General features: G+C 45.6%; 1 protein-coding gene across 3 annotated transcripts; it reads left to right on the forward strand.

Moving 5' to 3' along the window:
* Nucleotides 1-476: 476 nt before the first annotated feature.
* tedc1 (tubulin epsilon and delta complex 1) lies at nucleotides 477-20,647 on the forward strand. 3 transcript variants are annotated; one of them, XM_052022386.1, is made up of 8 exons: nucleotides 477-868; nucleotides 3,117-3,195; nucleotides 9,218-9,420; nucleotides 11,857-12,024; nucleotides 13,446-13,544; nucleotides 14,392-14,478; nucleotides 15,212-15,401; nucleotides 19,104-19,240. In XM_052022386.1, the coding sequence occupies exons 1-8, from the start codon at nucleotides 611-613 to the stop codon at nucleotides 19,106-19,108; spliced, it is 1,089 nt and encodes a 362-aa protein (XP_051878346.1). In that variant the 5' UTR covers nucleotides 477-610; the 3' UTR covers nucleotides 19,109-19,240. The 3 variants fall into 3 exon arrangements, with proteins under 3 accessions (XP_051878346.1, XP_051878344.1, XP_051878345.1); XM_052022384.1 differs by having other exon boundaries at nucleotides 479-868; nucleotides 15,212-15,409; nucleotides 19,104-20,646; XM_052022385.1 differs by lacking the exon at nucleotides 477-868 and adding an exon at nucleotides 893-1,073 and having other exon boundaries at nucleotides 15,212-15,409; nucleotides 19,104-20,647.
* The last annotated feature ends 802 nt before the right edge of the window (nucleotides 20,648-21,449 follow it).

A 21,449-nucleotide genomic window follows, 5' to 3' on the forward strand; every position in this document is an offset into this window, starting at 1 on the left:
TGGCCGAGAACTGTTTTTCACCTTCCCATGGTTATCCAATGCCCTTTTGAAGGCTGTTGTTGATGTGGTCAGGGGCACCATTTACCACCCATCCCTAATTGCCCCCCCGAACAGAGCGGCTCATTTTACCATTTCAGAGTCACCTACGTTGGGTCAGACAGGGCAAGAACGGCACTTGAGTAAACCAGATGTAGGGCATCTTCACTCTGAGTTCCAGATTACTGACCTCAGTCTGAATTCCATTCCTGCCCTTGGTGGGGTTTGTACTCACCCAGTCCCACAGTACCATCCAGGTTGACCAAACTGTTGATCTCCCCCTTCTAATACTTTCTCAGTGTTCTGTGTTCATTAATTTCTGTGTAGTTTGCATTGATTTTTGTGTAGTTTGCTGATCAACGTTAAAGAGTTTTATAATCCTATGTTATTGTTGCAGTACTTATTCCACCTACCTGCAGTCTGAATCACATCAGCCCCCACCTCAGCAAAAAGCTTCAGGAACGCGGGGGTGGGGGTTTTCAGGCCCACTTGGTCGTGGTTTGGCGACATTGTAAAATTATATTTGTAAAATAATGTGCAGTAATAAGTGACACCGACGAGAAACCGTGGCGCGATGAGTCCTCCAGGCCGTGCAGGGGCGATGTGGGACAGAGGCCAAGAGCCAAAGTCAGGCGGCAAATCTTGGCTTCCTCTCTGCATTATTGGTTGTAACTGCCGCCTGAAGCGGGAACGAGTGGGTTGGACCCGAACAATGACGGTGAAGGCGGCGATCACGGCTCTGTGCAAGGTGCTGGCCGGGGCCGGGGCCGGGGCCGCCGCTCCCCTCAGCCCGGAGATTTTCCGTCAGGCCAAGTTCGACAGAAAGGAGGTGGTGAGTCACATCGCGAGCCTGCTTGATGATTGACAGCAGCACCGACCAATTAGAATTCCAGCTGCTTTCGAAAGCCTCGTCAATCAAAAGGAGGGCGAATCAGTTGGAGGGAGTGGGGCGTGTCAGCTCCACACCCACCAATGAGAGTGCAGATGGGAGTGACACCGCTCTCAAGGACTCGGACGGCAAGAGCGGGAGTTGGCGGGTAACTGCGGGTCCCTCACCCTGGGCAACCCCGCTTTCCCCACCCCCCTCACCGCCCCCACCCCTCACCGCCCCCATAGCCAGCAACCCCGCTTTCCCCACCCCCCTCACCGCCCCCACCCCTCACCGCCCCCACAGCCAGCAACCCCGCTTTCCCCACCCCCCTCACCGCCCCCACCCCTCACCGCCCCCATAGCCAGCAACCCCGCTTTCCCCACCCCCCTCACCGCCCCCACCCCTCACCGCCCCCATAGCCAGCAACCCCGCTTTCCCCAGCCCTAACCGCCCCCACCCCCAGTCCTCACCTCCACACCCCTCACCCCCCCAGCCCTCACTGCCCCCACACCCCTTACTACCCCTCACCCCCCAACACCCCTCACCCCCAGCCCTCACCTCCACACCCCTCACCCCCCAGCCCTCACCGCCCCCACACCCCTCACCCCCCAACACCCCTCACCCCCAGCCCTCACCGCCCCCACACCCCTTACTACCCCTCACCCCCCAACACCCCTCACCCCCAGCCCTCACCTCCACACCCCTCACCCCCCAGCCCTCACCCCCCAACACCCCTCACCCCCAGCCCTCACCTCCACACCCCTCACCCCCCCAGCCCTCACCGCCCCCACACCCCTTTACCCCTCACCGCCCCCACACCCCTCACCCCCCAACACCCCTCACCCACACCCCTTTACCCCTCACCGCCCCCACACCCCTCACCCCCCAACACCCCTCACCCCCAGCCCTCACCGCCCCCACACCCCTTACTACCCCTCACCGCCCCCACACCCAACACCCCTCACCCCCAGCCCTCATCTCCACACCCCTCACCGCCCCCATAGCCAGCAACCCCGCTTTCCCCACACCCCCTCCACACCCCTCACCGCCCCCACACCCCAGACCACACCCCTCACTGCCCCCAGCCCTCACCCCCACACCTTTCACCTCCCCCAGCCCTCACCGCCACACCCTCGCCACCAGCCCCCACAACCCCAGCCCTCACCTCCACCCCGAACCCCACCACCAGCCCTCACCCCCACCCCGACCCCCACCACCAGCCCTCACCCCCACCACCACCCCCCACCCCCACCACCACCCCCGGGGAATTCGCATAAAGGGAAGCACAGAGATGCTGGAAATCAGAATATGTTGGAAACACTCAGCTGGTCAGGCAGCATCTATGGAGGGAGAAACCGTCCATGGTTCCAATCTCTGCTGACACTTTCCTTCTCCACAGATGCTGAGCTAGAGTCACAGAGTAATACAGCTGGGCAATGGCCTGACTCGTCCATGCCAATCAAGATGTCTGTACGAGCTAGTCCCATTTGCCTCTGTTTTGCCCATGTCCCTCTAAACCTTTCCTGCCCATGTATCTGTACACATTTCTTTTAAACAAGTTTTTCACTGTACCTTGGTACTAGTGACAATAGTAAACCAATTCCAATATTGTAATTGTACCTGCTGCTCCAGCTTCCACTGGCAGCTCATTCCACATACCCACCTTCTAGTTTTATACTCCCCTAAAAGATTGTGACCGTCCACATTGTCTATGCCCTTCCTGATTTTATATACCTCTATAAGGCCTCCTACGCTCCTAAGGAAAAAAAAAGTTCCAGCCTATATGGTCTCTCCTTATAACTCAAAACCTCCAGTCCCAGTAACAAGCTCGTGAATCTTTTCCGCACCCTTTCCAGCTTAATGACATCCTTTCTATAACTGGGTGAACGGAACTGCACACAATATTCCCAAGTGTCTCACCAATGACATGCACAGTTGCAACATTATGTCCCATATTTCCAGCATGTACAGTTTTTATTTGGGATCGTGCTATATCAGAGGTTTATTAATGCCTAGGTGGGTGAGGAGTAGGGTTGGGGTTGTATCAGGGGATGGTCACACCCTATGTGTATTGAGGTGGTTGGGGTTGTACTGGATAAAGGGGATATGCTGCGGCGCGGTGTATCACTGGTTTAGGAGGACATGTTGGGGTTAGTTGGGGTTAGCTGGGGTCGTGCTATGTTCCACATTTAACTCTTGTTTGCTGTAGACAGCTGAGTTCTGGAAGTTGCTATATTGTCTCCTGAAACTGATCAGTGAAAACGAGAACTGTCCAGCCACAGATTTGGGTAAGAAGCAATCCATTGTATATTATTGTAAGAAGCCTGTATCACATCTATATCTCACATTGTTCAGTACACTTTCCTGTTCCTTGTCTTGGAGTAATACTGAAATTAATATTGCATAAGTTACTCCAAAAGGCAGTAGAAAATGAAAACCACTCAACATCTTATCAGAAAAGGTTACTCATCCAATAGTGCTTTTCTTTGCCAATATCATTGCTGCTAAGCAAATGCCAGGTTGAGAGCTACTTGTTGCCTTTTGCTTTATTTTTCCCTTGTTTTGAGCCCAGTGTAGAGGACTTGTTAGTCATGGAGCGTCCTGCTCTGAATTCACACTGACTATTGGATCAGACTTCTTCATCAAGGACTTGGAATCTTTTCACTAGGACCCTAGCAAGTACCCATGCTGAACAGGGATATATCTTGGAATTGTTGTGATCAACTCTGTCTCCTTTTTGTTTAGTATTGGGATGATTTTCTTACCAGAAGGTGCAGAGAAGACATTGGTGTCAGTCACAAGCATTCCTGCTCCCATCCCCTGGAGGTCCAGGAAAGGGAATTTGACCAATTAGTCTAACCTCTATTAGAAAATTAGGGATGGAATGATTGAAATCTTTCAGCTGAGTTAAGGAAGCCAGCTTCAACTGGTAAAGAGTAGGTCATACCTGACAATTCTGATTGAATTTTTTGAAGAGATGACTAAAAAATTGGAGAGAGAATGTCTATGGATGTTCCTCACGAAAGATTTTAACTAAGCTCATGGAATTGAAGGCAAATTATTGATATGATAATCGGGGTCTGCAGGGATTCGTGTTGATGCTGTAACCATTTACCATAATTACTTGGATGAGAAGATAAAAAGAAAACATAAAGATAGGTGACGTAGCACTTTTGCATGTTCTCTATGTGGCCGTGTGCATTTCCACCAGGCGCTCTGGTTTCTTTTCACGTACCAAAGACATGGTGGCAAGTAAATTAGCCACTGTGAAATACCCCTTAGTGTAGGTAAGTGACAAAATAAGCAAAGAAGAGTTGATTGGCTTGAAGAAGAGGATAAATTGCAGGGGAAAAGGGAATGGGCTGTTGGGATTGCATTGCTGGGAGTTGGCATGGACCTGATGGGCTGAATGGCCACCCACAGTAACATTATAAATGGAAGCATTAAATTTCAAAGGTTTATTAATAGATTAAACAAATCTGCAAAACTGAGCTTAATGGATTTCAGAGTACAGGCTGTTCCCGGGTAACGAACAGGTTCTGTTTTTTACAGACGTCCATAAGTCGATTTTTGTCTATTAGTCGGGAAATACACAAAAATCACTCGATATGGTAACTATACCTCCACAGTATTGTAATGAATGGCATCTAAAACACATGAGACTGATAGGAAAGAACAATTACTAAAAGGGGAGAGAGAGAGGAAACTAGTTCTGTCATTTGTAGGAAGGAACATATGTACATACACTTGAGTTTTGAATTTAATAATATTATGGGAGCTTGTGTAGGGGTGTCTGTAAGTTGGGTGTTTGTAACCCAGGGACGGCCTGTTACTAAATACAAGATTTGCCATTTTAGTCCAAAACAAAACAAAAGCATGGTTCCTTCATGGTGAAAATATATAGAAGTCATGAAATGAATGAGACACGGGAACCATACTATTCTTTTGTTTTGGACTAAAACTGCTGGCCTCGAAGGTAATGCAGCATGGATTGACAAGAATGATATCTAGACTCCAAAGATTAAACTCATGAGCAATTCCACAAACTGGGCTTGTATTTCTGATGTTATGTGTAATTTCATTATTTTCTAGATATTATATTTTCAGGGCATTAAGGAGAATAAAATAGGGATGAATGTAAATGGGGGCTTGATGGTCAGCATGGACCTGGTGGGCCAAAGGGCCTGTTTCCATGCTGTGTAACTCTGTGACTAACTGAGTGATAGTATTTTTGCTGTGATTTCATTAAAAGGCAGAACAGTCTTGAAAGACTGATTCACCTCCTCCAGTTTTTGTGTTTCTATAACATCAGTGTTGATGGAGATTTTTTTCTGAAAAATTCTCTGGTGCAACTTCTCAGGTGTGATTGTGTTTAAGAAAGGCTTGAATTTCTGTAATACCTTTCACAGTCTTGGGGGTGCCACAAAGCATTTTACAGCCAGTTTGAAGGGTAGATTATTGTCATTGCATACTGTTTGTACAGATCAATTCATTGAGGCAGTACAGGGTAAAAACAATAACAGAATACAGAGTAAAGTGTCACAGCTATAGGGAAGTGCATTGCAGGTAGACAATAAGGTGCAAGGTCAAACAAGGTAGATTGTGAGGTCAAGAGTCCATCTCATCAATGGAACATGTGCACTTTACACTCGTATCTCTTGCCTGAGAGAAGTGGATATGCTTATTGCCTTTGAAATTGTTGCTGCTCCCCACAGCTTCTTGTGATCCATGGCTAAATTTGTCCCTACACCCTTCTCACGGAATGTCTTTTGCTCTCCCACTTCTGACCACAGAAATTATGAGAGAACCTGTTGAGTGGAAAATTGGGGAGGCGGGGCCAAAGGCAACAGAAGAGCTTCCTATGCCGACATTGAGGGTGGTACCGTATTGGAAAAAATTACCTTGCAGATTCTCTGAAGCCCACGTAAAATAGGTGTTAAAACATGAGAAGATGAGAATAAGGAAGAGGAGGAACGTGTCATGTGGCTCTTCAAACCTGTTGTACCATGCAGTAAAATCGTGGCTGATCCTGTACCTTATCCACTTTCCCACCTAAATACCAGGCCCCTTTGATTCAGTGTCCAAAAATATATCACTCCCAGCATCTCATGTACCTACTGCCTGCTCTAGGCTGCTTAGTGGGAACTGCAAGGTAGCTTCTCATTCTGGTAGCTGGTTCCATACACAGAAGCAGAGTTATGTTTGTTGATCTTAGTTGTTAGAGTGGATCTAGAAGCTGAATGAGATCTTCGCTTAAAGGCTAAAATAACAAAGCCAGGTTTCATAACCATTCCTTAGTACTGAAGGTTGAGGAGTTCAAAATGGCTAAATGATTTGATAGGATAGAACATTACAGTACAGGCCCTTTGGCCCACAATGTTGTCCTGACATTTTATCCTGCTCTAAGATCTATCTAACCCTTCCCTCCCACGTAGCCCCCCATTTCTCTATCATTCATGTGGCTATCTAAGAGACTCTTAAATGTCCCTAATGTATCTGCCCCCACAACCTCTGCTGGCAGTGCGTTCCACGCACCCACCACTCTCTGTGTAAAAAAAAAACTTACCCCTGACATCCCCCTTATATCTTCCTCCAATCACCTTAAAATTATGTCCCCTCGTGTTAGCCATTGTTGCCCTGGGAAAAAGTCTCTGACTGTCCACTCGATCCATGTCTCTCATCATCTTGTACACCTCTATAAAGTCTCCTCTCATCCTCCTTCTCTCCAAAGAGAAAAGCCCTAGCTCAACCTATCCTCATAAGACACGGCCTCCAATCCAGGCAACATCCTGGTAAGTCTCCTCTGCACCCTCTCTAAAGCTTCCACATCTTTCCCATAATAAGGCAACCAGAACTGAACACAATACTCCAAGTGTGGTCTAACCAAAGTCCTATAGAGCTGCAACATCACCTCACAGCTTTTGAACTCAATGCCCCGACTAATGAAGGCCAACACACCATATGCCTTCTTAACAACCCTATCGACCTGCGCAGCAACCTTGAGGGATCTATGGTCGTGGACCCCGAGATCCCTCTGTTCCTCCACACTGCTAAGAGTCCTGCCATTAACCTTGTATTCTGCCTTCAAATTCAATCTCCTGAAGTATATCACTTCACACTTAGCCGGGTTGAACTCCATCTGCTACTTCTCAGCCCTGCTCTGCACCCTATCAATGTCCTGTTGTAATCTACAGCAACCTTCTACACTATCCACAACACTACCAACCTTTGTATCATCAGCAAACTTACTAACCCACCCTTCCACAGCCTCATCCAAATCAGTTATAAAAATCACAAAGAGCAGGGGTCCCAGAACAGATCCCTGCAGAACACCACTGGTCAGCGACCTCCAGGCAGAATACGCTCCATCTACAACCACCCTCTGTCTTCTATGGGCAAGCCAATTCTGAATCCACACAGCCAAGTTTCCCTGGATCCCATGCCTCCTGACTTTCTGAATGAGCCTTCCATGAGGAACCTTATCAAACGCCTTACTAAAATCCATGTACACCACATCCACTGCTCTCCCTTCATCAATGTGCTTTGTCACATCCTCAAAGAATTCAATCAGGCTCGTGAGGCATGACCTGCCCTTCGCAAGGCCATGCTGACTGTCCCTAATCAGCCTATGCTTCTCCAAATGCCCATAAATCCTGTCTCTCTCCAAATGCCCATAAATCCTGTCTCTAAGAATCTTCTCCAGTAATTTGCCTACCATTGAAGTAAGATTCACTGGTCTGTAATTCCCAGGGTTATCCCTACTCCCTTTCTTAAACAAAGGAACAAAATTTGCCACCCTCCAATCATCTGGCACTACTCCTGTGGCCAGTGAGGACACAAAGATCATTGCCAAAGGTGCAGCAATCTCTTCCCTAGCTTCCCTTAATAACCTTGGATATATCCCATCTGGCCCCGGTGATTTATCTATCCTAATGTTTTTCAAAAGTTCCAGCGTATCCTTCTTCCTCATGTCAACATACCCTAGTGTATTAGCCTGCCGTACGCCATCCTCACAAACGTCAAGGTCTCTCTCTTTGGTAGGTACTTGCAGAGAATTAATTTCTTCTGGTGAGGGAATCCAGAACAAAGGAACTAATCTTAAAATGGGAGCAGGGGCATTCGGCAGTGAAATCAGGAAGTTTTTTCACAGAGAATAATGGAAATCCAAACTCTCCTGAAAGGCTGTGCATACTTGGATAATTGGAGCTTGTAAGAGAGATTAATGGATTTTTTTGGGTGATGATGTCAAGGGGTATGGAGCAAAGGCTATCAGACACTACGTTGTAATTCCAAACACAAACAACCTGCAAAGGGATATAGACAGGTTAACTGAGTGGGCAAGAAGTTGGAAAATAGAGTAAAATGTGGGAAAATCTAAGGTTATTCTCATTTGAAGAGTGAAGTTATTATTTAAACAAAGTGGGACTACAAACATTACATTTCAAAGAGGATCTGGGGTTCTTGTACATGAAACACAAGAAGATAGCATACTGGTGCAGCAAGTAATTAGGAAGGCTAATAGAATGTTGGCCTTTATTATGGGGGTATAACGACAGCTTGATGCAATTTCACTAGGTAAAATTAGGAGCATTGTGCATAGTTTTGGTTTCCACATTTAAGGAAGGATGTATTGCATTGGAAGCAGTGCATAAAAGATTCGCCAGGAATGATCGATGGGATGAAGGGGTTTGTGTGTTAAGAGAGATTGAACAGGCTCAGCATATGTCAATTAGAGTTTGGAAGAACAAGAAGTGATCTTATTGAAACATAAGGTTCTGAGGAAGTTTGATGTTTTCCACAGTGAATGTATATAGAACTAAAGGATGTAGTTTCAGAAAAAGGGAATAATTTAAGGTGAAGGTGGGGAGAAACTTTTTCTCTCAGAGTCGTGAATTTCTACCTTAGAGTGGTATGAATATATGCAAAGCAATGATTGAGAGACATTTAAACAACTGGGGAATGAAGGGCTATTGGTTGAGGGGGAAAGTGATGTCAAAGCCAACAATAGATCAGCTGTGATCATATTGAATTGTGGAGAGACTCAGGGTTAATTAGCCTATTCCTGATTTTCATGTTATGACAGGAAAGTTTTGAAGCACTAAATGGTCCCCTGCTGTTCTTTTGTTACTTGTTAATATATTTCAGGGTCATTCACAAATGCAGGAAAAGCCTCTCGTTGAGGACTTGCAGAGCAGATGTGTGTCTCAGGCATGACTAATTGAAATGATGCTGTTAATTAAAGTGATGGAAGAAACCTGTACAACAGGTTGCATTTGACAGGTTGCCTCTCTCTTCCCCACCCTGGCACAGCTCACCAGATTGAATATGTGAAGACTGCAGTTTGTTACTATGGTTATGGGTTCTTGGACTTCTACCAACTCCCCGCTGATGGCACTCGGGGCAGCCGAGATCTCCTCCTGGTCTTCTCTTGGCTAATCCAGAAAATCCACCTGTTGGAGGAGCTGCTGGACCGGCAAAGGCTGTGTGTGGAGGATCAGATATCACTCTGTACGGTAAGAATACCTTTCAGCCCACAGCATTTGAAGTACTAATACTGAAGGAATCATATCTGCGGCCAACATAACCAACATTTCCACCACATTCCTTTGATAGCTCCTATCCCAGTGGCAGGCCAGACACACTAGAGTTTGCGGCACATTTGTTTACAGTGAGAGGGTAATAGCCCTGGGACTCCTCAATGTTGATTCCAGACCCCATGAGGTCTCATAGCTCCAGTTAAAACTTTCTGTTAACCACTTCTCAGCTGATGAATCAGTGCTCTCCTGTGTTTAACTTGAAATACTGAAAGTAGAAAGGCGTAAGTTGTAGTGAGGGTGTACTTCATTGCTCTTCGCCAAGAGCAGCCAGATAGCACTGTCACTGACTAAGCTGGCAGAGTCCCAAAGGACTGGGTAATTAGCGGACTGGGTAATTAGCAGACTGGGTCTCTGACAGGTAGTTAGCGAACCAACGTGAAAGATGAACCTATGACCTCAACCTCAACAAAACAACCTGTTGCAAATTCGTCAATCCATGATCAAATTACTGCAATCCTGACTAATGGTGGTTTAAACAACTAACAGGAAGATGAAGCACCAAGAACATCCACATTTTAATAATTGTAGAGCCCACCACATGCCAAAGAAAAAGCTGAAATATTTGAAGTGATCTTCAGCCAAAAGTGTTAAATGGGTGATCTGTCCCAGCTTTTTCCTGAGGAGAATGTAGGTGGACTGATTAGTAAGTTTGCTGACAACACAAAAATTGGCGGAGTTATAGATAGCAAAGAAGGTTGTGAAAGGAAACAGGGGAACATAGATCATTTGGAAGGTTGGGCGGAGCAGTGGCAGATGGAGTTTAATCCAGACAAGAGTGAGCTAATGCATTTTGGGATGTCAAATACTAACAGGACATGTATAGTAAATGGCAGGGACCCTAGGAGTGTTGGTGTACAGAGGGACCTTGGGGTGCAGATTCATAGCTCTCTGAAATTGGCGACAGAGGTGGATAGGGTAGTGAAGACAGCATCCACCACGAGTATAAGAGGAGAGGTGTCATGTAGCAGCTATACAACACATTGAACAGGCCGCACTTGGAGTATTGTGTCCAGTTCTTGTCCCACAGTACAGAAAGGATATGGTAACATTAGAAAGAGTGCAGAAAGGATTCACCAGGATGTTTCTTAGAATGGAGAGCTTTACTTATAAGGAGAGAGTACATTGGCTGGGTTTATTCTCACTGGTTGAGGGGTGAGAGGTTTATAGAGTTATGAGGGGCATAGAAAGGTCAGAATCCATACCAAGGCTAGGGAGTCTAGAACTAGAGGACATAGGTTTAAGGTGAAAGGGGAGAAATTTAAAGGGGCAAGTTTTTTTTATACAGAGGGTGGTAGAGGCAGATACTATTATAACATTTAAAAGGCATTTGGACAGGTACTTGGATAAAAAAAAGAGGAGAGGGATATGGGCCTAATGCAGGCAAAAAATGGAATTAGCTTCATGATTGGCCTGGATGGGTTGGGCTGAAGGGTCTGTTTATGTGCTGTACAACTCTGTGACTCTAGATCCCCATCACAGATGCCAGTTCATTTTGCTCCAAGCCCTGCCTGAGAGCACTGGGTACTACAGAGGCTACAGATGAGACAGCACCCCAGCTGCAGTGCTAAAGACTTAAGCTGCAGTAGAACTGTTTCAGTACTGTTTCAGAAGGCTGCAGGCAGAAGATGAGATCATTGCATTGGACCCTGCTGTCTTGTCTGTAGCCTCTGCGGTACCCAATGCTCTCAGGCATGTCTTGGAGTGAATTGAATTAGCTTCTGTGATGGAGATAAGATAAGATTTCTTTATTAGTCACACGTATATTGAAACACACAGTGAAATGCATCTTTTGCATAGAGTGTTCTGGGGGCAACCCGCAAGTGTCGCCACGCTTCCGGCGCCAACATAGCATGCCCACAACTTCCTAACCCGTACGTCTTTGGAATGTCTTTTGGAAGCAGAGATCTAGGGTCATAGAGTTGTACAGCACAGAAACGGCCCCTTTGGCCCAACTTGTCCTTGCTGATCTACACTCATCCCATTTGCCTGCAGCAGGCGCACTGGAGGAAGCTATGGGCCCCAGCATTATCCACCTTAATGTTTTTCAAGACACACAACACCTCCTGCTCCCTAATAAAGACGTGCCCTAGAATATCAATGTACATGTCCCGCCCACTAATCTCGCTGTCACTCGTGCCCTTTTTGGCGAACACGGATGCATCCTAGACTTTCTTTATGAAGGTCTGATGGTAAGCTCGTGGACCCAGAATACTGAAAAGCTTAGATTCTCAAGCAGATAACAGTGCAAACTTGCTTTTTTTAATACTTTAGTTTATCGTCATACGAGGATGCTGGAGCTGCTAAGGGTTCCCAGTGACCAGCAGTATCTGCAATGATGACTCTTGTTTTCAGTGCAGGCAGACTGCTGCTGTAAGGCCCATGGAGAGATCGGACAGTGGGGATGGCAAGCACGCTGTGGGGATGGATGTGCGGTACCTGCAGTGGTTACACGGAAAACTGCGATTCCGCTGGAAGAGTCTTCACAGTGCTCAGCAGGAGTGGTGTAGCACCCTCTACAAGGTACTCAACACTCCAGTCTGGTTGTTGAATTATAAGGATTTAAGCAGTGCAAGATTTTAAGCATACTTGTGAGGTACGATAACAATAATCTCCCAATGATCATGGGTTACTCCAAAAGTTGCACTGGTCACTTAGTGCTGTGAAATATGCTTACAAATCTGATGTAGTTGGCAAGTCAGACGTAGATGAAGTTGTGTTGTTCCAAAGACTGACCACCATTGGGCACTCCAGAGACAATTAGATCTTCACAGCTGTCCACCAGACAAGGACCCCATTAAACTTAGTCCCTTATGTACCTTCCTTTAGTCATAGTCTTACAGCAGGGAAACAGGCCCTTCAACCCAACTTGTCCATGCCGACTGTGTTGCCCAGCAAGCTAGTCCCATCTGTCTGTGTTTGGCCCACAGCCCTCAACCTCTCCTAGCCATTCTTCTTCCCCAACTACTACATTGGCTGTCCCCTACCCTACCCTCACCCACTACACCTTTCCCTCTTCACCTTATCTCCCTCAACACTCTCATCATAGATCCTCAACCGAGCAATTCCCCCTGATGCTGCTGCTGAACGCCCCAATCCCCACCACCAGGTTACTTACCTGTTTGGAGTCAGGTTAGCAATTGGCCCAACACCTGCAGCCCTCTATCCCTTCCCCTGCCTAGTCCCAGACAGCACAGTAGTGCTCTGGGTCTTGGGCCTCAACCACTACTGAAATGCAGGAAACACTTGTTGGCACACTGCTGCTATAGTCATCAGCTCAATCATTAAAACACGGTGGAGTTCCAAGGCCACTGATTTTTACTAGTGAATGCTCTCACCTCCTCCCCAGGGCCAAGGTCAAAGCCAGCATGGTGCTGCATCAGATAAGATACAGGCTGTAATTTGTGACTAAGTAGTGATTTATTTGAGCCTTAATGGTGTGAGCAAAGCCAAAGGTTATCCATGTCAGCTCAATCCCAACATGTCTGAGTCCACACTGATTACAACATGCACAGTGGGATGGTGCCACTCATGGTGGACAGGCTCCCATGGACAAATGTAGGATGTGGTTGAAGTGATGGATAATTCAGTTTGTGTCCGATGCCTGTGTGTAGCACACATCCATGAACCATTCCAGCACAGAAAAGGGCCATTTAACCATTTGGGTAAATACTATTCCTCTCCATGTGAGATCATCTGGACCAAATCCCAACTGCCAGCTTAATCCCTTGTGCTTTTAATGTCCTACTGTAGAGAATGCAGGAAGAAATCACAAGAATGGGCTTGTGTGAAGTCATTGTCCCTGAAAAGGGCTTTAATTCAGTAGAGACAGGAAGGCGTAACCGCCCCCTTTCTGCATTGGACCTTTGTTTCAGTTTGCAGCAGAAGCCATCACAGAACAAGGAAAGAAGCGTCTCCTTCTGATCTGTGACATTGCCTTTCAGATACACTTGTACACTAGAGGATGCCGCAGTGGACAAAGCTTTGATCACTTGTCTGCAAAAGAAACACGTCTAGTCCAAGATCCTGTGCAATGCAGTGAGGTGAGCTGGCTATCCCAGACTGTATGCAACACTCCCTTTCTACAGTGGTGGTCCTGGATATTCTGCCTCTCCCTGTTTACAAGCTATTTATTGCCCATTTATAAGCACCCCTTTATCCTGTGAGCCTGCAGCCTCTCCAGTTGTAAGTGCCGACACCCAGAAGCTGGTCTCAGTCTGCTGCTGTCTAACTGCATAGCTGGATGTCTCTTCACCCCTTGTATCACTGCTTGTGTTAGCAGTGCCCGTTCCTGTGCTGTGGAGTTAAGAGATTGTTCTTGGGGTAGTGCAGTGTCATTGAATGCCAGCTTCTGACGGTGGTGCCTCTCGGTGCTGTGGCATCGTTCATGCCATCCTTCATATGGTAACGGTGGGAGAATCATAATTGCTGCTGAACTTGTTCCTGTCCAGTGTATGTTCGGGGGGTACTTCAGCACAGATTGGTGGATAGTGACCAAGAAGTGAGAATCTTGGACAGTTTCTGTTTTCCAGCCCCAGGATCTAATTGAAGCCAGTTCCAGTTGCCTTCCTGGCTTGAATCAATGAACCGCACAGACTTGCCGCAGTCTGAAACACAGAGTGCTGTTAATGGACCAGAATTAATACAGGATATAAAGACTCAATAGGAATGTGAGATTTATAGCAGTGGGGCAACAATTTCTCCTCATTTTACAGATCTGTATGGTGAACGTTGTCAGTGCCTGTAATGTTAGGATTTTCTAATTGTGGTCGAGTGAGGATACAGTGATGGCATACAAGTGCTTCCTCTGCCTGCTTTCCGCTGCCTTAGGACATCAGCAATGATCTGGCCTCCTGCTGTTTCTCTGCTAACATCACTTTATTGCTGTAGTTTGTGCAGCTCCTAGAATGTGAGAACATGCGATTGGAGGCATACCTGGAGTGGAAGCAGTTGGAGCCCCTATTTTGGCAGTGGATGGTAAGACAGTGATTCTGTGTCTGTGCGGTGTAGTAGAAATAGAACTGTCCCCAAATCCAGCTGGGTGGCAGTACTGACACTCCGGTGATGCTCTCTTAATATCAAAATGAGCATGGGGTTATAAGGGCTGATTTCACCAAGTTGAGTTAAGTGGTGAGAAATTGTGATTTCCTAATGAGCACTCCCAGTAGATGATCATTTTTGCCAGAAGCAGTATCCCTGACTCAACCCTGAACATGTTGTGAGATTATACAAAGATATTTAAGTAGCTTCTTGGAGAAGGAACTGCATTTTGCATCATATTTTGAGATGCAGAACAACCATATTCCTACACTAGCAGAGCTTCACTTGCCTCCATGACCAACTTTCAGTTTGAGGTCCATTACGTATCCAAATGGGGGTGGGGGTAGGGGGTCCCTACCCCCACCCAAGCAAGCTTCCCACTTTGAGCAGGTGATTTACATGTGGCAGTCATTGTCCCATTCCAATATTCCCAGCATTTCTCCTTCAAGTATGACACAAAGCAAGACATAGCTTTATAAACTAATTATCTCAGCAGCTATGGTGTTAATAACCGCAGTGCATTAACATAAATAGGTGATGTTGTTTCAGAGGATGGTACATGTTGGCTAGGGGATTGTCAGCCTCTTTAGCTTAATCTTGAGTGTGTAAAACAATGCGTGATACCAGAGACACAAGGTAAAGTTAATAATAAAAACGTCTTTTTTGTCAGGAAAGTGTGCTGACTGCTAAGCTGCAGGATACCCAGGACCCACTGAATGCAAATGGTATAACACCCATTGAATGCTCACTGAACCAGTCAGGGGACCACATTGACCCTGATACCTTCAGAGAAATAGATAACCTTTCCACTGAGATCCTGAAGCTGCAGTTGAAACTACAAGACAGGCAAAAGACCAAGGGTAAAACGGTAAACCTTTTGATTTTGTTGTACATTAGAGTAAAACGTCTGATAGTTTGGAGAGCCACCTCTAGTCAGGCGCATTTCCCTGACACCTTGATAACTCAAAACAGTCAGAATAAAAGGCAGCTACAAAGATGACACATTTCCAGTATAAGGAATGATTATTTCTATGTCAGAGGCAAGACCACATTTATTATCCTTTCCTCACTGCCTTGGAAGATGGAGGTGAGTTGGAAAAGGCCAGATAAAGAAGTGCTCCCACAGAGCTATTGGCTGGGAGAAAGAATTTTGTCCAGTGATATATGTACTGAACAGCTTGAGGCCAAGTTGCCTCCTGGAACTTGCACAGAGCTAAGTCCCAGATCATTACATTGCTGTTGTGCTATGTGTTATACCACTGATTCTGTTCAAGGGAGAGATAGAATATTACAGCACAGTACAGGCCCTTTGGCCCACAATGTTGTGCTGACATTTTATCCTGCTCTAAGATCTATCTAACCCTTCCCTCCCACACAGCCGTCCATTTTTCTATCATTCATGCGCCTATATAAGAGTCTCTTTAATGTCCCTAATGCATCTGCCTCCACAGACTCTGCCGGCAGTGTGTTCCACGCACCCACCACTCTTTGTCAAAAAACTTACCCCTGACATCCCCCTTATACCTTCCTCCAGTCACCTAAAAATTATGCCCCCTTGTGTTAGCCATTTTCGCCCTGGGAAAAAGTCTCTGACTGTCCACTCAATCTATGCCTCTTATCATCTTGTACACCTCTATCAAGTCACCTCTCATCGTCCTTCACTCCAAAGAGCAAAGCCCTAGCTCGCTCAACTTATCCTCATAAGACATGCTCTCCAATCCAACAGAATCCTGGTAAATCTCCTCTGCACCCTCTCTAAAGCTTCCACATCCTTCCTATGATGAGGCGACCAAAACTGAACACACTACTTCAAGTGTGGTCTAACCAGAGTTTTATAGAACTGCAATGTTACCTCTTGGCTCTTGAATTCAATGCCCTGACTAATGAAGACCAACACACCATACACCTTCTTAACAACCCTATCAACCTGCGTGGCAATCTTGAGGGATCTATGGACATGGACCCCAAGATCCCTCTGTTCCTCCACACTGCTAAGAGTCTGCCTTTAACTTTGTATTCTGCCTTCAAGTGTGATCTTCCAAAATATATCACTCCACGCTTTTCTGGGTTGAACTCCATCTGCCACTTCTCAGCCCAGCTCTGCATCCTATCAATGTCCTGTTGTAACCTACAGCAACCTTCTACACTTCCATAACACCATCAACCTTTTGTGTCATCTGCAAACCTACTAACTCACCCCTCCACATCCTCATTCAAGTCATTTATAAAAATCACAAAGTGCAGGGGTCCCAGGACAGATCCCTGTGGAACACCACTGGTCAGCGACCTCCAGGCAGAATACGCTCCATCTACCACCACCCTCTGTCTTCTATGGGTGAGCCAATTCTGAATCCACAGAGCCAAATTTCCCTGGATCCCATGCCTCCTGACTTTCTGAATGAGCCTTCCATGAGGAACCTTCTCAAACACCTTACTAAAATCCATGTACAGCACATCCCCTGCTCTACCTTCATCAATATACTTTGTCACATCCTCAAAGAATTCAGTCAGGCTTGTGAGGCACGACCTGCCCCTCACAAAGCCATGCTGACTGTCCCTAATCAGCCTATGCTTCTCCAAATGCCCATAAACCCTGTCTTTAAGAATCTTCTCCAGTAATTTGCCCACCACTGAAGTAAGACTCACTGGTCTGTAATTCCCAGGGTTGTCACTACTCCCTTTCTTGAACAAAGGAACGACATTTGCCACCCTCCAATCATCTGGCACTACTCCTGTGACCAATGAGGATGCAAAGATCATTGCCAAAGGTGCAGCAATCTCTTCCCTTGCTTCCCGTAATAACCTTGGATATATCCCATCCAGCCCTGGTGATTTATCTATCCTCATGTTTTTCAAAAGTTTCAGCACATCCTTTTTCCTCATGTCAACGTGCCCTAGCGTATCAGCCTGTTGTACCTTAACCAAAAGAAAATCAAACAGATTACACATATGTAAATTGGGGGATGATGTGATCAACCTGGTTAGTGTGGGCTGTGTCAGGTGCCTCTGGAAAAGAGTGGATCCCAGTCGAACAGATACATTATTTACTCCCATAATGCTGAATGAGGTCAATCTGGTCACATCTGGTGCCACGTTAATGGTCAATTCCACCAGCATATTCCACAAAATGAGATTTTAAGACAGTCTCTACTCACAAGTGGGTACAAGGATCAATGGCCACCATTGTGGAGAAGAGTCTCGTGTCCTGTCTATACATATCTCTCAATCTAAATCCTCACCTTTGTTAGATTCTTGATCCCTAACGTTCCTGGGAAATTACTTGTGTCCTCTTTATGAAGAAAGAATCAAAGTATTTGTTTAATCGCTCTGCCGTTTCCCTGCTCCACATTATGAATTTTCTGAATTCTGACTGCAGGGGACCAACACTTGACTGAACGAATCATTTTATTTACATATTTGTAGATGCTTTTACAGTCCACGTTTATGTTCCAGACAAATTTATACTCAGACCATATTTTGGCTCTTTGAACTGATTTCTGCATCTTTCTTTGCTGAAATCTGAACTGCTCCCAATCTGTAGGCTTGCTTCTTTATCTGGCTATAGTACATAATTCCTCTTTGGATCTAGTACAATCCCTAACTTTTGTTACCCATGGTTGGGATGCTTTCCTTTTGTATTTTTGTGGCCGAAAGGGATGTATAACTGCTGCAGTCTTGCATCCTTAAAAGTTAAATGTCATCCCTTTTAATGAAGCTCCTCAATCTATCACTGACAGTTCTCTTCCCATAACTTCGTAGTTTCCTTGTTTAGATTTAGGACCCTGGTTTTGGTTTCAGCTACTTGACTTTCTGTCTTAATGCAGAATTTTATTTATGTTATGGTCACTCTTCTGTAATGGACTCCTTACAACTAGATCATTAATGAACCATTTTCCATCGTACAATACCTTCACTGCACTCCATCTATCGCAAGCATTTTCTTCCCTGTGTAGGGAAACCAGACCAGTTCATAATGTCCAAGTGCAATCTTACTGGGGGCCTAAAATGTAGTCACCCTACACAATCTGCTAATGCCCACAATGAAACAAATCAGAGCAAGGAAAGGGAGTTGAAATGAGTAGTTGCCGAATTGCCATGAACAGGGAATTTCTGATCAGTGCCTGAGTAACCACAACATAGATCTCTGCTCTCGAGTTGGGACATTGCAGGCTTAAGCCACAGTCCACACAAGCTAGGCTGACACTTTTGTACAGTCCAGAAGGAACACTGTACTGTTAGAGAGGAGAACTGAGAGAGTGCTGCACTATCAGAATAACAGCATTGATAGAGCGCTGTACTGTCAGAGAGGACTGGGAATGTTCACTATTGGAGGGGCAGCACTGAGAGAATGCAGCACTGTTGTAGGAGAGCATTGGGAGTGCTGTACTGTCAGAGGAACAGCATGGAGAGTGCTGCACTGTGGGAGGGATGGGCTGGGAGACTGTTGTACTATCAAAGATACTGCCTTGCACTTGACATTGGGACCACTCAAGTCCACATCACTGCATCAAGATGCAGTTTGCATTGCGAAACTTGATCTGTAGCTGCCTGTCTTTTTGTAGACTGAAGACCAGGAGGGAGAGAGTCAATCTCACATAGGGAGGCTTGAATCAGTCTTCCCAGCACAGTGTGACATAGAAAAGAAGCTGGGAGCACTTCAAGCCAGAATTAGCCACCAGAGGAGACGACATGGCCACGTCAGGTTGGCACTGAGAGCCAATTCCGCTGCCATCAGAACTAAGCTTCCTTCTGCAAAACAAGACAGTGGGTGTCTCACAGCACTGGAGGTGATCACACAGCTAAAAGCTGAAGAGGCTGCGTTAAAGAGAGAACTACAAGAAATGCAGCAGCTTTGCAAAGAATCTCTTGGAGAGGTTATGGAAAGACTGGATGGTGTGATATGCATGCCTCCCATGCAGCGAGGAAGCATGCGCAATTTATAGGCTGTTAACTGGAGCAAAGTGACTAATGGGGTCGTTCTGATTCCCTCACCCAGAGGGATTTGTCATCTACAGTGAGAGTCAAAATTTAGCATGATGAGACATACCAGCCACTGACCTTGACTATGCTGTTGAAAAGTTACTGAGAGGATGGAGCAGTAAGACAACAAGATCACCTCCAGCAAAGTTCCTTCCACGTAGCTCCCTCCAGCTGACAGTACAGTGGCATTGAGGCCCCAGGAATAGATGGTCAGTCTCTTTCATCCATGGTGCATGGGAGACCTGGAAGAGAGTATGCCTTAAGAGGACAAATTTCACTGTGGATCACACAATTCAGAATCGCTCATTCTTGGTCTGATTTTAACCCCTTGTTCACTGTTGATGGAAAAAGTGTTGGGATCTTCCTATTGTTTATTGGGTGAAAGGTTCTCAATGGATTTGCCTCCACTTTGCACATAGGAACCGAAGCAGCCCATTCATCCTCTCCAACCTGTTGTGGTGTTCATTTAGTTCAGAGCTTTTCTGTCTGCTGACTCCATTTAGCTGCCTTGGTTCCTTAACTATCTTTAGTGCCCTAACCTGAAAGTCAATCAATCTTGATTTTTTTTTTTATTAAGTACCTGTACTACGGTTTTACATCCTTACCAGGTGTTGGGCAACATTCATTGACTGTGATCTTAATAAGTAAAAATGAATGATTCGTATATGTGACGTGTTGTTGGAAACATTCATACACTGTGTAAAAACAAAAAAAATCCTCAATCCAAGTTTATATTTGTTTCGAGTCAGCTAAACAGGGTCTGAATAACTCCACAGAAATCATCGTGGATCTCTGGGGTTTGATATGCTGTGAATCTGGCCGAGATGAAGAGGAACCCCATTAGTGGTTCCCAGTAGAAGGGGCTGGGTGTATTCCGGTTTGCTGACAATGGAAAGCTAGTGTGAGGGAAACAAAGCCTGCGAAAGGATCTAAGTAGGCAAGACTATGGCAGATGGAGTACAATGGGGAGAAATGGGAGATTTAACATTTTTGTAGGAAAATTAGAAAAACAGAATATTGTTTAAATTGAATTTAAATGGTGTGAACATAAAACTGGTGTTCAGAGAGATGTGGGAGTCCTTGTACAAGAAACACAATGTTAGTGTTAAAGTATAACAAGGCAAATAGGATGATAGCTTTTATTACAAGGTGGATAGAGTATAAAAGGGGGAAGTTTTGCAACAACCATGTAGGACTTTGAGATCAGGTATTGGTATTGGTTTATTATTGTCACTTGTACTGAGGTACAGTGAAAAGCTTGTCTTACAAACCGATCGTACAGGTCAATCACGTGAGTTATGTGTGCAGTTTTGGTCTTATTTAAGGAAGAACATAATTGCCTTGAAGGCATTGCATAGAAAGTTCACGGGGTTGATTTCAGGAATTAGGAGGTTAGTTAATGAAGAAAGAACTAACCTGTTTGTTCTGCTTTAGAAGGAGAGCCAATCTTATTGCTGAGACAAGTGGGAATTTCTTCTGCCAAAGCATTGTGAATCTTTGGAATTCTCCACTCTGGTCAACTGTGGAGGCTGAATCAATGGATATTCAAGACAGATTTTTAAACTTACCAGTGATCAATGGCTTTGGAGGTTAGGCAGCAAAGACTCTAGACTCAGGATGAGATGAGATCAGGTGCAATCACATCGAATGGTGGAGCAGGTTTGAGAGATCATTCAGCCGACTGCTGCTCCTGTTCCTCCTGCACTCATCTATTGGTATCAGTATTGGTTTATTATTGTCACTTGTACTGAGGTACAGTGAAAAACTTGTCTTGCACACCGATCGTACAGGTCAATTCATTACACAGTGCAGTTACACTGAGTTAGTACAGAGTGCATTGATGTGTTACAGGTAAAAACAATAACAGTAGTGTCACAGCTACAGAGAAAGTGCAGTGCAATAAGGTGCAAGGTCACAACAAGGTAGAT

Source organism: Pristis pectinata, chromosome 8 (genome assembly GCF_009764475.1).
Source record: "Pristis pectinata isolate sPriPec2 chromosome 8, sPriPec2.1.pri, whole genome shotgun sequence".
In the NCBI taxonomy this organism is placed as follows: Eukaryota; Metazoa; Chordata; class Chondrichthyes; order Rhinopristiformes; family Pristidae; genus Pristis; species Pristis pectinata.